This window comes from Dipodomys merriami, unplaced genomic scaffold, assembly GCF_024711535.1.
Source record: "Dipodomys merriami isolate MVZ:Mamm:240054 unplaced genomic scaffold, mDipMer1.0.p SCAF_4, whole genome shotgun sequence".
NCBI lineage: Eukaryota > Metazoa > Chordata > Mammalia > Rodentia > Heteromyidae > Dipodomys > Dipodomys merriami.
Window position 1 is genome coordinate 56,451,891 of NW_027205603.1, and position 14,024 is coordinate 56,465,914.

The following is a 14,024-nucleotide window of genomic DNA, read 5'->3' on the forward strand; positions in this document are numbered from 1 at the left end:
GTAGGGTAATTTTAGTGATATTTTTATCTTTAAACTCATTTGACTTTATTGTCTTACTCTATCTTCATGAACTCTATGTTCACAAACTGTCTACTTGCTTTTCTGATCAAGTAATCGACTAGAAAGAATATAGGTTTTAGTGTACCATAGTTGCAGTTTGGATCTATGTGGTTATTGGAAAATTGTTCTGTTTTCTGAGCTCAGCTCAATATTCTTATATATAAAATGGAGAGAATGGAAAGGGGACCAAATTTAGAGGGTTGAGATGAGAATGAGAGTGCATGTGACTAACACATAATAACATCATAGCAAAAGGAAGAATGCCTCCAATAATTGGAATAGGAGGGAAGAGTGTTAAACGCCACATGTCACTGGGACTTCCACACCATGCTTTCTGTATAATTCATTCTCAGTATCCGGGAGTCTTCATGTTCCTCCTGTGACTTCCTACAAGGATGTTGAACAGCAACTGCCTTGTCGGCCCATGTCTCTTGGGGCAAATACAGAACTTATCTGAACTTAAGGAACATACATTTAATTAAACATGTCTTACAGACTGATACAATTAGTTTTGTAACAGTTTTGTAGGGGTTAAGAGACAGGAAGAAGCTTTTCATTTTGTCATCTTGCAACTGTTAAATTTTAAATTATAAAACATAATCTATACTACTTAAAAATAAATGACAACACATTGTTTTTGTTGTTGTTTGGATGTTTGGTTTGTTGGCTGGTTGGTTGGTTGGTAGGTTTGTTGATTGTTTGGATGGTTACTTGGTAGGTTGGTTGGTTGATTGGGTTTTAGCAGGTCTTATAGTCTCGTCAGGAATGTCTGTTGTGTCTGTAACAGCCCTTCATCCAGAGTTTGGGTGGTTTAAGAACAACTAATTATCACCACTCACCTAATCAGCTTCTCCTGGAAACATTTCTATTTTGTTATTGCTACCAACACCTACTTGTCCAGGATAAACACTGATGACATCTTCAATTCTCTTCCATTTAAAAAAAATCCCTCATGATTAGTCTGTCAACACAGCTATTAAGCTAGTGTTCTCTTTTCCATTTCCACTACTACCTTTATAGTTTTAATCTCTCCTTGTTTCACTTCTTAACCAGCTCTAAAATCTCCTAATGCCTGATTTTCTGATCCTTTCTGGTTATCTGCTTCCAAGTTCACCAGCCTAAAATTTGCATTTGCTCATACATTTATCCTGTTTAAAATCTTCAGTCACAAACTCAAGCACTTATGGTATAGCTCATGCCTATAATCCTAACTAGTCAAGAGGATGAGATCTGAGGATGGCAATCCGAAGCTAGCTGGGGCAGGAAAGTCCTTGAGACCCTGACCTCCAATAAACTCAGAAAGCTGGAAGTGTCACTGTGGCTCAAGTGGTAGAGCACTAGCCTTGAACAAAAGAAGCTCAGGGACAGTGCCCAGGCCCTGCTGCTCCAGGACTGGTACACATAGACACACAATCTTCCATCACAAATGACTATGAAATGAAATATAACTCTACCTAATTGGCTTCTTTTGGAAGCATCTTTATTTTTGTTATTTCTGCTAACACCTATTGCCCAGTAAAAAAAATAATGATGGGAGGGGGGGCTGGGAAGGTGGCTCAGTGGCAGAGCACTTGCCTTGCATGAATGAGGCCCTGGGTTCGATTCCTCAGCACCACATAAGAAAAAAAGAAAAAAGCCGGAAGTGGTGCTGTGGCTCAAGTGGTAGAGCACTGGCCTTGAGTTGAAGAGCTGAGGGACAGCGCCCAGGCCCAGAGTTCAGGCCCCACGACCGGGCCCCCTTCCCACCAAAAAAAATAATGATGGCTTTGACACTGGAGGTGATCTGTCTTATCTTTTTTTTTCCCCGTTGGCCTTCCCATCTGTTAACATAAACTGACCCACATCCAGTGGTTCAATAATTCACTTTCATTAGCACTTCCTTGAATTCACTTGACACAACTGTTGGACACCTACCATGTTACTATATGCTAAGCATTCTCAATTCTGAAAATATGCATGTAGAAAATCAAATAAAATATGCATGCCTCAACCAAATTATATGCCCTTGTTCCAGTGACAACATACTATCCTTTTATTTATTTTTAAATTTTATTGTAAAGGTGATGTACGCAGGGGTTACAGTTACAGTAAGTCAGTCACTTACAGTAAGTAATTTCCTTTTGATCAGTGTCACCCCCGCCCTCATCTCTCCCAGTTTTCCTCACTTTCCTTACCCCTCCCCAACTTGTGTAGTTCAATAACCAATTTATCAGTGAAACTCACTAGACACTATGCTTGAAATAAACTATCCATTCTTTTTTTTTTTTGGGGGGGGGGGTCAGTCGTGGGGCTTGAACTCTGGGCTTGAGCGTTATCCCTGCGCTCTTCAGCTCAAGGTGAGCGCTCTACCACTTGAGCCAAAGCGCCACTTCCAATTTTCTAGTGGTTCATTGTAGATAAGAGTCTCACGGACTTTCCTTCCCCGGCTGGCTTTGAGCCGCAATTCTCAGATCTCAGCCTCCTGAGTAGCTAGGATTACAGGCATGAGCCACAGGCGCCAGCCTATCCATTCTTTTATATATATTTTTAATTGTAAAGATACTGTTCAGAGTGGTTACAGTTACATGAGTAAGGTAATGAGTATATTTCCTATCAAGCATTGGTATCCCCTCCTTTGTTTTTCCCTACCATCCCTCTCTCCCCAACTCCGCAGCTCCTCCCTCCTCCCCACCAAAGTTGTAAAGTTCATTTTCAACATAGTGTCTTGTACATCTCATTGTTACAATGGGTCATCCTGTGTCCTTATTTTAGCTTTTTGTTATTTCCCTTCCCCTCCCCAATTTAGAAAAATGTAAATACAATATGCAAGGCACCAGAATCAAATACAATGAAGACGGGGGTTATACCATGAGGGAAGAACATACAAGAGAAACAAAAAAAATCACATAGTATATTATAAGTACATTAAAAACAATGACAACAAAGATAAAACCTCTTGTATCCTTATCTTGGGGTTCATTTTGCTTAGCATCATCTTATATGGTCATTTGTACATAGCTTTTGACCTTTTCTGCTTGTCCTAGTAGTTATTCCAGATAAAAAACCAGGGGACCTATGTTTCTTTGGGCCTGGCTTACTTCACTTAATATAATTTTTCCAAGTCTTTCCATTTCCTAACAAATGCGGCAATGTCATTCTTTCTGATGGCGACATAGAATCAACTTATTCATCAATGAAATAGAAGAAGCAACCCAAAAATTTACACGGAACAATAAAAGACCCTGAATAGCAAACACAATCCGTAGCAGAATGAGCAGTACTGGAAGAATAACAATACCAAATTACAAACACTACTACAAAGCCATAGTAGTAAAAACAGCTTGGTACTGGCACAAGAACAGACCTGAGGACCAGTGGAATAAAACTGAAGACCCAGAAATGAACCCACAGACCTATAGCCACCTAATCGTCGATAAGGGAGCTAAAAAGATAAAATGGAAGAAACACAACTCTTCAGTAAATGGTGCTGGCAAAATTACTAGATCCTTAATATCACTCTGCACCAGAATCAACTCCAAATACCTTGAAGTCAAAGCAGACACCCTGAAAACATTACAGGAAGGAATAGGAGAAACTCTATGGCTCCTTGGAACAGGCTGAAATTTCCTGAATAGAGACCCAGAAACCCAACAAATCAAAGTAAAGGTTGGACTAATGGGATTGCATGAAATTGGAGAGCTTCTGCATGGCAAAGGACATTGCTAGCAAGATGAATAGAAAGCCCACAGACTGGGAGAAGATCTTCACATACAACAGACAAGGTCTCATATCTAAAATATACTTAAGAGCTCAAAAAATTAAATCCCCCAATAACAAATCCTCAAAGAAACAACCACCCAATTAATAAGTGGGCTAAAGACTTAAAGAGAGACTTCTCTGAAGAGGAAATAAGAATGACCAATAGACACATGAAGAAATGTTCAACTTTTCTAGCCATAAAAAAATGCAAATAAAAACAACATTGAGATTCCACCTCACCTCAGTTAGAATGGCTATAATCAAGAAATCTAATAACAACAGATGCTGGAGGGGATGTGGCCAGAAGGGAACCCTACTGCATTGTTGGTGGGAGTGTAAATTTGTTCAACCACTTGGGAAAGCAGTATGAAGGTTCTTCAAAAAACTCCACATAGAGCTCCCCTGTGACCCAACAATCCCACTTCTGTGCATTAAAAGATCACAAACAAGGCCATACTAAAGTTACCAGCACAACTATGTTTATCACAGCATTATTTACCATACCTAAGATATGGAACCAACCCAGATGCCCCTCAGTAGATGAATGGATCAAGAAAATGTGGTATATACAATGGAATTCTATGCCTCCATCAGAAAGACTATCCATTCTTAATATGATTGAATTCCTACTTCTCTGAACACTGTGGAATTCTTTGTTTATCGTGTGCTTTTATTTCTCTAAACTCTCCATAATGTGCACATTTTTTCATGTCTTTCTTGGTTTTTATTTATATGTATATACTTCTCCTCTATTAATAATCTTTATAATCTGCCTTATACTTTTGTTTATTTTTCTTAAAAATTTCTGGGCAATTTGAAGGAAAATATATCTTTTTCTATTTATAGTCTCCATGCTGCTTAGCACTATTCTTCATTCATACTAAAAGTAAATTTCTTTTTTGTTTTGGGGTTTTGTTTTTTGTTTTTATAAATAAGAAAGTAGGATATAGTGATATACCAAGGATCTGTTGTGAGCATTTACCTATTTTCAGTGTTTTTTTCCTAAGTTTTAGTGACCTTTATGCAGCCATTAGCATCTACTCATTTAAATCTCAACATTTCAGTGTTTTAAGATTCAGGACACATTGGAAAAATTATGATTTGCAACTATAAAATTTAATATAATATTTTAATCAAATTTATTTGTTCTAACTCAAAATAAACTTAATAATTTCCTTCTAGTACCAATCATTCTAACACTGATAGGCTTTATGAACTTCTTTTTTACACTTTGTTCCTCCTCTCTCCTAAGAAAAGTACAGTAATAATAATAACCTGTGTACAACACCTTTACCTGTCAATGGTTTATAGAAGTTATTTTGGTCTCTAAACAGATTTGTAGAATACTTAGGGTAAGAATTATTTATCCTTTAAATATTATGAAACTAAGATCAAAAATGTTGAAATTTTTTCATGAGATCATATAGATAATTAATCCTATAGGCATGCTAACTGTTTATTTTCCATTCTGAAATAACTCTACTTCTTTTTTTTTCTTAGTGAACGAAATGACATCTTAAGAGAAGCTGAAATTCTACACAAAGCTAGATTTAGTTATATTCTTCCAATTTTAGGAATTTGCAATGAGCCAGAATTTTTGGGAATAGTTACTGAATACATGCCAAATGGATCATTAAATGAACTCTTACACAGGGTAAGTACAGTACAGTTTTCAATGACTATGATTACCATTTGTCTTCACACTATACAATACTTCAGTTTTATATTAGATCAGATTATTTGGGGTATAGAAAAGAATTTGAGTAAGAATAAAAAGGACAGTTGCAGTAGTAAAGTTCCACTTTTTGAGGTTATATCTAGATAGATAGATAGATAGATAGATAGATAGATAGATAGATAGATAGATAGATAGATAGAGTCATGCTTTGTAGTCAAAAGGGCCTCGATTGTCCTGCACAGATTCCTCTCCTAACATTCAGACTAAATTCTAGTATCCATTTGCATTTTGTATAAGGTAGGAATGAGAAGAAGATAAGCTTTTCCTCAATCCACTGTTAGGCCATATTTATGTTATTGACTAGGATTCAAATTAAATGTTACTAATACCAGTTCAAAAGTTTTGAATTAAAGTCCAAATAAATTATCTCCAAGTACCAGACACATTAACTTGTCCAATCATAGATAGTAGTATAAGCCATTTACCTTTTGACTCAAAGTTATGGTTCCTCATTCTTGAAATATGTGATACATTATTATTACTTGCTTGAACTTACATTCTTACAATCTCCAGTCTGCATTTTCACTTCAATAATCAATTAATATTTAATGAGGGTTGGTTTAGTTATTGCATTGTATCATCCAATTTCTGGCACTCCTAGATTTCAGTGCATCACAGTGCAACCAAAGAAAGTAGGTACCACTGTGAGATACTCATGGAGTCACTTCCTCTTTGTTTCAGAACACATCGCATTGTTTTCATGACTTGTGACCATCTGAAACAAAGATGGAGTGAAGTAACTGGTGTCAGTCTGTAAGGTTTGTGTAACCTCTATAGCAATCAAAATAACATCTGTCAATAAAGAACAATTTCTCCTTTCTAGAGAAAGGAAGATACATAGTATCTTCCCCCACCTCCTCATAGATATTCTGGCACCCAAATTTGGAGTCCAGTGGAATTTCTGTAGCCATCTCCAGGAGTTATGCTAACTCTTGGAAGGTATCATGAAATATAGAGTGAGTGCCTTCTGCTCTTGTCTCCTTAGCCATAGACCTCCTTGTACAACTATGCTGTAGAGAAACCTGGTGATTCCTTTTAATTGCATGCTTTTCAGGAGGAAAAAACTTGCCTTTTGTCAAATTAAAGGATTCAGATACTTCAGAGAATGGGATTATGTTATATACCAGAGAAAGTAATGTTATACATTAGTGTTGGGTCTTTCCTTTGGTTTCCTATTTTATATTATCTAGGAGAGGGTAGCATCCTGTTATATCCACAGAAGAAAAAAATGCAATGTACTGAAAACCATCTTAAAGTATTTTGAACCACTCTTCTGCCACATTGATCACTAAACTTTAAATATGTCTATTTTCAGAAATAATTATCAAGGCAGTTTTAAGCTTACAATAGAAGCAGACTTTTTAACAGTACTCAGGAAAACATCTTCAAGAGTATACTGCCTGGGCTGGGAAGGTGGCTCAGTGGTAGAGTGCTTGCCTTGCATGCCTGAGGCCCTGGGTTCGATTCCTTAGCACCACATAAGAAAAAAGCCGGAAGTGGCGCTGTGGCTCAAGTGGTAGAGCACTAGCCTTGAGCTGAAGAGCTGAGGGACAGCGCCCAGGCCCAGAGTTCAGGCCCCACAACCGGACCCCCCCAAAAAAATGTTGACTAGTCAAATTGTCTTGTTTTTCTGAGTATATACATTGTACTGGGAAGCGAAATTAACTTTTATATTCAGAATACGTTTAGAGTTACCATATAATTACTAAGAAATGTGGATTTTTTATGCAAATGTGACACTAGATTTAAAAGAAAATAAAGAAAATAAATCTTTGTCTCATTCACAGAAAGAAAACTCTTAAAGGTTAAATTTTCAAAGAAAATATGCATAAACTATATTATTAAAAGCATAAGATTAATCCTTACCATTAAATAGCAATAATATAGTCGTAATTTTTATTGGTATAAGTTGTTATACAGTTACAATAAAATATGGCTTTATATTAATAGAAAAGTTTAAAATTTTGAATAAATAATTTGGTATGGATCAAAAACAAATTGTATGTAATTTTCTGTGTGTGTGTGTGTGTGTGTGTGTGTGTGTGTGTGTGTGTGTGTGTGTGTGTGTGTGTGTGTGTGTGTGTGTGTGTGTGTGTGTGTGTGTGTGTGTGCACTTCTGACCACAGTTACTTAAATTAGCCATAGAACCTTGCTGTGGATGTGTCTGGCTCTACATAAATACAAAATAATTGAGTCTTTGTCAGTTGAAGAAAAAAGAGTTAATCCCACATAGTTGCATGGCCAATATAAACTAAAAAGAAATATCAGCATAATAGCTACCATTATTGTTTCTAAAAATTGGAAGAAAGTGAGATGCAGAAATGTTAAGCAATGTTAAATACCGTGTCATAAATTGCACATATTTTACCTTAGTTTGTAATCCATCTTTGCATGAAATAGAATTTTCTAAGTGTGAAATTTAAACACTACTTTTCATTTTGTTTCTTTCAATATCTTCAAAGAAAACTGAATATCCTGGTGTTCCTTGGCCACTGAGATTTCGCATCCTGCATGAAATTGCACTTGGTGTAAATTACCTACACAATATGAATCCTCCTCTTCTTCATCATGACTTGAAGACTCAGAATATCCTGTTAGATAATGAATTTCATGTTAAGGTAATTTTTTAACGGTCATGTGTCCAGATGCCAGTGGCTCACACCTATAATCCTAACTACTCAGGGGCTGAGATCTGAGGCTCCTGGTTCAAAGCCAGCCTAGACAAAAACATCCGTGAGACTCTTTCATAACTTCTTTTTATATGTAATATATTTTATATAATATATATATGTTATTGTAGAGGTGATATACAGAGGGGTTACAGTTACCTAAGTCAGGTAATGAGTACATTTCTTTTTGGAGCATGTCACTCCTTCCCTTGCTCTCTCCCAATTTCTCCCTACCATCCCACCCACAGTTGTGTAGTTCATTTTCCACATAGTGTCTAGTGAGTACTACTGCTGTATTTGTTCACCCTTTGCCTCACCTCTTCTGTACTCTCCCCTTACTCTCCCAAAGACAAACAAATGAGACCAAAAGAAAGTACTACAAATACAGCAACAAAAAGCTCTTATCTCCAATTAAACACCCAAGAAAGCCAGAGGTGGATCTGTGGTTCAAGTGGTAGAGCACTAGCATTGAGTAAAAGTAGCTCAGCGACAACACCCAGGCCTTTAGTTTAAGCCCTAAAACCAGCACCAAAAAAGAAAAAAGCTATGTGACCTGACACCCATGCCTCAGATCTATAACATAGCTACTCAGGAAGCTGAAATATAGAAGATCATGATTTAAAGCCAGTCTGAGTAGAAAAGTGCATCTCTAAAATAACCAGCAAAAAGCCGGCTTTTAGTATGACTCAAGAGATAGAGTATAGCCAGCCAAGCAAGCTGAAGTCTTTAAGTTCAGACTTCTGTCCCAATACTGGAGGAAAAAAATTATTTATGTCCTTAAGTTTAATTATTTTATATAGTAGTTTTAGTTATTTCTTCTACCTAGCCAATTTAGTATCTTTTATTTTATAAGCAGACAGGAAAGAGAGCTGAAGAAACAGGAAGGAGCCAGAGTCAGATCCAGTCCCCAAGGAAACACTCTCAGTGACCACTGTCCCCAAGTAAACACGACCTCCTACCTTTGACCACTTTTACCCAATAATACTGTGGTTTTATGAATCTGTCATCAAGGAATTCATTCGTTTGGTCATAGTGCTTATGATCTAATTGTCGCTGAAAACACCATCACAGAAACCCCCAGAGTTGTAATTTGTTGGCCACCTAGGCATATCTTAATTCCATTTGGTAATAAAATTTACCACACCAGTGGCCGTACCATTTTATATTATATCAGGAGTGTATATGATGCTTTATATCATCCTCAAATTAGCTACTTTTTGTATCTTCAAAGTTAGAATTAGATAAATGTTAACTAATAGAGAACTGGGATAAGAATTGTACAACATGGCCCTCGGAATCTCCCTCCAATATTATCAAGATGCCCTGTCCTCATAAACTGCTTTGGTGAACGGCTACTCCTTTGTACAACCACTTAAGGATGACAAAAATTTTCAAAAATAAAATCTCCCTCCGCTTTAATAGCAACTTTTTTGTTAACAAATGAACACTTTTAGAAAATGATCAATCTGTTGGCTTGGACTACTACTGTAATTACCATAATGCAGCCAAGCCTTTGCTTGACTGCTGTCCCAGACCCCAGCAGTGCCGCTTCTATTATTTCAACCTACTTCTTCCCTTTCCTCAAACTGTGAGCTAGACCACTCTTTAGTTGTGTTTTTTTTTCTTTTTTTACCAGTTGAGCTAATTGTTTTTTTCAAATGTTGTAATTATTGACCATCTTCAGTTAGGTAAGAGTTCCCTAAAGACAAAACTTAAGTATGTATGGTTAACTACCATGTGCCTAGAACATGCCATACAGAATCATTACACAGTCGTGTGATGTATAAACAAGTGAATAAAAAATTCCCCAATCTTCTGCATATACTAAGTACTTCTGCTAACTTAATGGTCAAATGTGTTATTGTAAGAGTACATACAAATATTTTAGAATATATAAAGTATGATGCTAGCAGAGCTGTCAAAAAAAAAGGACCAAAATTTTGTCTGGGAAGGTAGCTCAGTTGTAGAGTGCTTGCCTTGCATGCATGAGGCCCTGGGTTCCATTCTTCAGCATCAAATAAGTAGTAAAAGCTGGAAGTGGCACTGTGGCTCAAGTGGTAGAGTGCTAGCCTTGAGCTGAAGAGTTGAAGGACAGTGCCCAGGCCCTGAGTTCAGGCCCCAGAACCGACCAAAAAGGACCAAAATTAGTCTTTTGTTTAGTAAATGTATGTGGAGCAGCAGTGTCATATGAGAAATGAACTGAGCACTGGTCTGATAATAATTTGCTTTCTCATGAATTCTTTCATGTTCTGATTACTTATATAATATCCTTTTTGTAATCTTCTAAATCTTTTAAAGCAAAGTTTAAGGATAGTATCATATATATATATATATATATATATATTTATGTAAAACTAGAATGTTTTTCCTTTTTAAAAGTTAGAGTGACATTTACTTTTTCAATTTTTTATCTGACAAACAGTTTTCATACACATATATGTGGAGTGTGGTGAGATAACAATACATATAAACATTCATAACATCATATATTATGTGCCATATATTGCTCTGAGTATATTGCTTAGGATGACTCATTTAAAACTTGCTCTCAGTTCATCACAAGTATACCAAGTTTACAGATAAGCAATCTTTCTACAGGGAAATTGAACAACTTCCTCAAGGCCAGACATTTTATTACCTGATATAATTGGAATATAATGAAATATTCTAGTCTCTAGAACCTATGTCCTCAACCACAGCTATATTATTTTTCAAAATCATCCAAGCTTGGCTTCTCATTTGTTACCAACATGGAACATATTCTGTTGTTTTATTCTTAAGACTTGTTCTTTTATAAATAGTAAGTTTATGAAACATGTTTTCTAAGGGTTTATAATTTTTATGAAATTTGTCTAAATGCTAATAAAAAATCATTTCTTGGACATTTTAGGAGAAATGTTTTGAATTAAACTTGTCAGTCGTGGGGCTTGAACTCTGGGCCTGGGAGTTGTCCCTCAGCTCTTCAGCTCAAGTTTAGCGCTGTACCACTTGAGCCACCATGCCACTTCCGGTTTTCTGGTGGTTTACTGGAGATAAGAGTCTCACGGGCTTTGAACCTCGATCCTCAGATCTCAGCCTCCTGAGTAGCTAGGATTTCAGGCATGAGCCACCGGCACTCAGCTAAACTTTCAGTTTTTTAATTAAAATTATTTAAATTTACTCCTTCCTCTTATAGATTGCAGATTTTGGATTATCAAAATGGCGCATGATGTCTCTCTCACAATCACGAAGTAGCAAATCTGCACCAGAAGGAGGAACAATTATTTATATGCCACCTGAAAACTACGAGCCCGGACAGAAGTCCAGGGCCAGTGTGAAGCATGATATATATAGGTATTGTATGTTGCTTTTGATCAAAGTAACCTTGTAGAAAGCACATAGCCAATCAGAATTGTAAAGTTGCATATTATTTTTTGTCATAACTATAGTGAAAAATAAATTAGAAGCTGTGGTGGCTATACTTTTACATCCCTTGAGAATTATTAGAATCTTATCTTCTATTAAGTTGTGATATAGGATTTTTTTAAATCATATATGATTTAGGAGGCAAAGCACACAGTAGTTACCAATGTTTTTGCTTCCATATTCTCTTTCTGTGCAACCTTTCAGACTATGCTACCTGTTATCTTAGAAAAATAAACTCTTGAACATACTGGAAATGTTTCTATTTTAAAAATCCTTCCTATTTGTATAAGTGTGAATTCTTTGAACTGGGAATCAATGTATTTGGTGCTACTATGTTTTCATGTCTCAGCGGCAGTTATAATCTTATAGGAATAAGCACAGTGCATTGTTGTTAATATTGGCTACTTGACAATATAAAAGAAAGGTGATCATTTATAATGTGTAGAATTAGGGGGTGGGGCATGCACTTCTTTAATATGCTAATAAATATGAAATAAGACTTTCTACATTATTATGAACATATTTCGTAGTCCTTTCAAATAACTTTTTGGTATCTTTTATAAATAATTGACTTGGTAAAAAAATGAACATACGCTTCACAATGTGAATGATTTATCTACAGAAAAGTTATATCAGTAATTAAACTATATATCTCTTTTTTAAAGATTTTAATTCTTATCACTTCTAATTAAACCCACTGACAGCCAATCCATTTTGGTAGACACCTAGAATAAGTTTCTTCTGCATTTACACTGAAAAAATGTGAATATGAATAAATGTTCCTTTAGATATTCTGCTCTCTGATAACTTTCATTTATTTTGAATAACAAAAGGAAACAAAAATATTAATATCTAATTTTGTAAAAACAGACAAAACTGAACCTATCATTCTTTTTGTGAATTATGTCTTCATTTTCTATTTCAATATACTCTGTCAGAGAAAATGAGGAACCATTTTTCCTAGATTTGGGTGAATTTCCTCTGTAATCCCCACTGTCCTACAAAGATGTTTCTTGGTACCTATTTAGTTCTGTGTCCCTTTTGAATGCATATTTGGTAGTGGCAAATTTTCTATATCCTATTTAATCATGTGTCCCAAATAAAAATTCAATACAGCATAGACAGATGATTTACAACTGAAGTATAATTGTAAGTAGAATATTTTTATTATAAAAAAGACAGTACTAAGACTCCCCCAAGAAAATAGAATAGAGCCACATGAGGCAGTCTTTTTATTGTTTTTTACTTCATATGAAAAATAGCATTATGAAATTAGAGATTTTAAACAGATGCCAGTGGCTCACACCTCTAATCTTAACTCCTCAGGAAGCTAAAATCCAGATGATCACAATATGAGGCCAGCTTGAGCAGAAAAGTCCTTGAAACTCCCATATACAGAATAACCAGCAAAAAGCAGGGCTGGAGATGTGATTTGAGTGGTAGAGTAGTACTAAACTAACAAATGAGCTAAGCAGTATTGGCAAAAAAGAAAAGAAAAGAAAGAAGGAAGGAAGGAAAGAGAGGGAGAAAGAAAGTAAGAAAAGAGAGAAGGAGAAGAACAGAGAAAAATAGAAGGCATAGCTTGGTGTTCAAATTATCCTCATGTTTAACTTTAAGCTATTATAGCAATCTCCTTCAAAACAACTATTGTTTTTCTTCTAATGGTATAAGAGCACTCTTCTTCTTGGTTATATATAGTGATACCTTAACAGAACTTTCAAAATTGGCATCTCCAACTTCAACTTTAAAAGTAGTGCTATTGGGATGGGAAGGTGGCTCAGTGGTAGAGCACTTGCCTTGCATGCATGAGGCCCTGGGTTCGATTCCTCAACACCACATAAGCAAAAAGAAAAAAACCGGAAGTGGAGCTGTGGCTCAAGTGGTAGAGCACTAGCCTTGAGCTGAAGAGCTGAGGGACAGCGCCCAGGCCCAGAGTTCAGGCCCCACTACCAGACCCAAAAAAAAAAAAAAAAAAAAAGTAGTGCTATCTTAGTTTATCACACAAAGTTCATTTATAATAATGCTTTCTCTTTAACAGCTATGCAATGATCACATGGGAGGTGTTATCGAGAAAACAGCCTTTTGAAGGTAAGTAGTTCTGGCTGCCTTATTCTAGGTAATGTCATATTGCTAGGACATCCTCACAACTGTCTAAAGCTCATCTTATTTTAGATCTTCCTCTACTTCATTCTGTATAAAACACAATAATGAGAAGCATAATTATTTATCAATTATGAATCTACCATAACCTAATTAGTATATTGGATTAAGGACAAGCCACTAAAGCTCATGCAGAAGTCTTCATTTTTGCCATCTGCTACATGGGATTTATTCATTTCAATCTAGCAATAAAACTCTTCACATTACTGTTTTAATGTGTATTCCCTCTATAAAGTCTAGAAATTGAAGACTAA

General features: G+C 35.9%; 1 protein-coding gene across 2 annotated transcripts in view; it reads left to right on the forward strand.

Annotated features, from left to right (window-relative positions):
- Ripk2 (receptor interacting serine/threonine kinase 2) overlaps positions 1-14,024 on the forward strand; it is a 33,042-nt gene that overhangs the window by 2,568 nt on the left and 16,450 nt on the right. The window contains exons 1-5 of one of the 2 annotated variants that reach the window (XM_069991023.1): positions 5,374-5,452; positions 6,218-6,294; positions 7,999-8,154; positions 11,381-11,538; positions 13,649-13,698. In XM_069991023.1, coding sequence (XP_069847124.1) covers positions 8,083-8,154; positions 11,381-11,538; positions 13,649-13,698 — 280 coding nt within the window. In that variant the 5' untranslated portion in view covers positions 5,374-5,452; positions 6,218-6,294; positions 7,999-8,082. Of the gene's footprint in view, positions 1-5,298; positions 5,453-6,217; positions 6,295-7,998; positions 8,155-11,380; positions 11,539-13,648; positions 13,699-14,024 lie in introns of those variants that run through there. The other variant, XM_069991022.1, reaches the window with a different exon arrangement.